General features: G+C 28.3%; 1 protein-coding gene across 1 annotated transcript; it reads left to right on the top strand.

Annotated features, from left to right (window-relative positions):
- The first annotated feature begins 926 nt into the window (after positions 1-926).
- LOC108572406 (cytochrome b-c1 complex subunit 7-like) lies at positions 927-1,773 on the top strand. The gene is made up of 4 exons (XM_017934643.1): positions 927-1,122; positions 1,213-1,260; positions 1,398-1,564; positions 1,670-1,773. Exons 1-4 carry the CDS (start codon positions 1,098-1,100, stop codon positions 1,745-1,747), a joined length of 318 nt encoding a protein of 105 aa, XP_017790132.1. The 5' UTR covers positions 927-1,097; the 3' UTR covers positions 1,748-1,773.
- The last annotated feature ends 206 nt before the right edge of the window (positions 1,774-1,979 follow it).

Below are 1,979 nucleotides of genomic sequence, written 5' to 3'. Positions count from 1 at the left end.
TTAAATCATAGTGACAAATTTTATATCTATTTTTAGGAATATTTGAAAACATTGAGATATATTAAACGTTTCGTTTTAAAAATACGTAGTAAAGTAATGATAAGACTAATGATTATAATTTCTTTGAGGTATAATAATTTATATACACATTTAAAAGTATAGTATAATTTATACACTGAAATGCATTGACTTTGCCGATTCCCTAGAACTGAACAAACGCACAGCAGCTGTGATCTTATGTAAGATGGCGTACCATGCGCAAGTAAGATGCGCGAAAATCATTCTGATACCAGCCGTCTAATAATTCGCATCGAAGTGGGTATTAAATAAATTTGTATTATGTAGAAAAAACATTATTTTGTTTGAAATCTAGCTATAATTTGTTTGTAAAACTGTCGGGATATGCGCCATACTTCCGACACTTTATCGTTAACTACAATAAGCACTGAAAGTGTTTACGAAATAAAATATGGCAAATAAAAAATCTGTATTTTGATAATAAACAGCTTCAATCTTATTACGCTTCAATGACTGTGCCAATGCCTTTTTTTTAACAGCAGTATGTATTTTACGTTACATTATTCGTAGTTATATTTCTTCATTTCTATGATTTGTATGTGTGATGCAACAGTGCATACAGAATTGGCATTCATTTAAACATTGTATATAAGTATTGGTTATAAACATATAATTCCAAAACCATTCTTCATGAAGAATAAAGGGCATAATATGAAGTGCTTTATCAATTACCAATTTATCGGTACTAAATAAATGCCGTAGCCGCTTCGATGCAAGTTGTTCAACGGCTAATGTTAAAATGATTTTCGCGCATCTTACTTGCGCATCGTACGCCATTTTTCATAGGCTACAGCCATTGTGCGTTTGGTTAGTTCTAGGGATTCCGCAAAGTCGATGCACTTCAGTATACTTACGTATTACTGAATTACATACTAGGGAATCGTTATCTTATTCATGCTAGTACATATGCTTTGTTAAATCAAGGCTAGTAGAAATATAAACTGGTATAAAGTAGTTGGAACAGTAGGTGTGAATACAATTTAACATTAAGTGTATATAAAAATCACAATATAACAAAAATGTCATATTTAAAACGCACTTTTCGTGAGTATATCATTCATTTATAAATTTCGGATGTTAGAATATCTGTAAATCGTATTCTTATATAACTATTACACATTATATATTTTACAGCTGGCTTTCAAAAATGGGCATATAATTTTGCTGGATTTAATCAGTATGGTATGAAATATTTACATATCAATGTAATAAATGACAGATTTCATGATTTTAAAATATAAAATGTAATATAACTTTTAAAAAGGCAATAGATTTTATTTCAGTTTACACTCTAAATTATTAATTTTACATAAATTTAGGTTTATATCGAGATGACCTTTTGCATGAAACTGAGGATGTAAAAGAAGCATTAAAACGAGTACCACCTCACATAATAGAAGAACGTGATTTTCGTCTTGTTAGAGCTATGCAATTAGATCTCCAGAAAAAGGTTTTGCCAAAAGAACAATGGACCAAACTGGAAGAGGTAATATAATATAAATGATTAATAGAATTCAATCTATATATACTTCTTCATAATCCTTATTTTGAATAAAAATATTTTATGGATATAATTTATAATATTAAATAGGATATACATTACCTCCTACCACATGTGCAAGATGTAATAAGGGAACGTAAAGAAAAAGAAGCATGGGAAGCACAGTAAGGTGTAATAATGTGTTAGTGAATATTACATTTTCCTTATATTTAAATTGTAACTTCAAAGTATTGGATTGTATATATGATATTGAATAAACTATGTTCAATTAATTTCTATTGTTCTAAATATATTAATTATCATATAATAAGTGTTACATGTGCATTAAAATAATTGAATTGTAATTGAACACCTTGTATATGTTTAATAGTTTCCTATAGACAATGTATGTTCAATTCTT

The sequence above is a fragment of the Habropoda laboriosa genome, unplaced genomic scaffold, assembly GCF_001263275.1.
Source record: "Habropoda laboriosa isolate 0110345459 unplaced genomic scaffold, ASM126327v1 scaffold65, whole genome shotgun sequence".
Lineage (NCBI taxonomy): Eukaryota > Metazoa > Arthropoda > Insecta > Hymenoptera > Apidae > Habropoda > Habropoda laboriosa.
The sequence above is the reverse complement of the archived record's forward strand: the minus strand, read 5'-3'. Positions and strand labels throughout refer to the sequence as shown.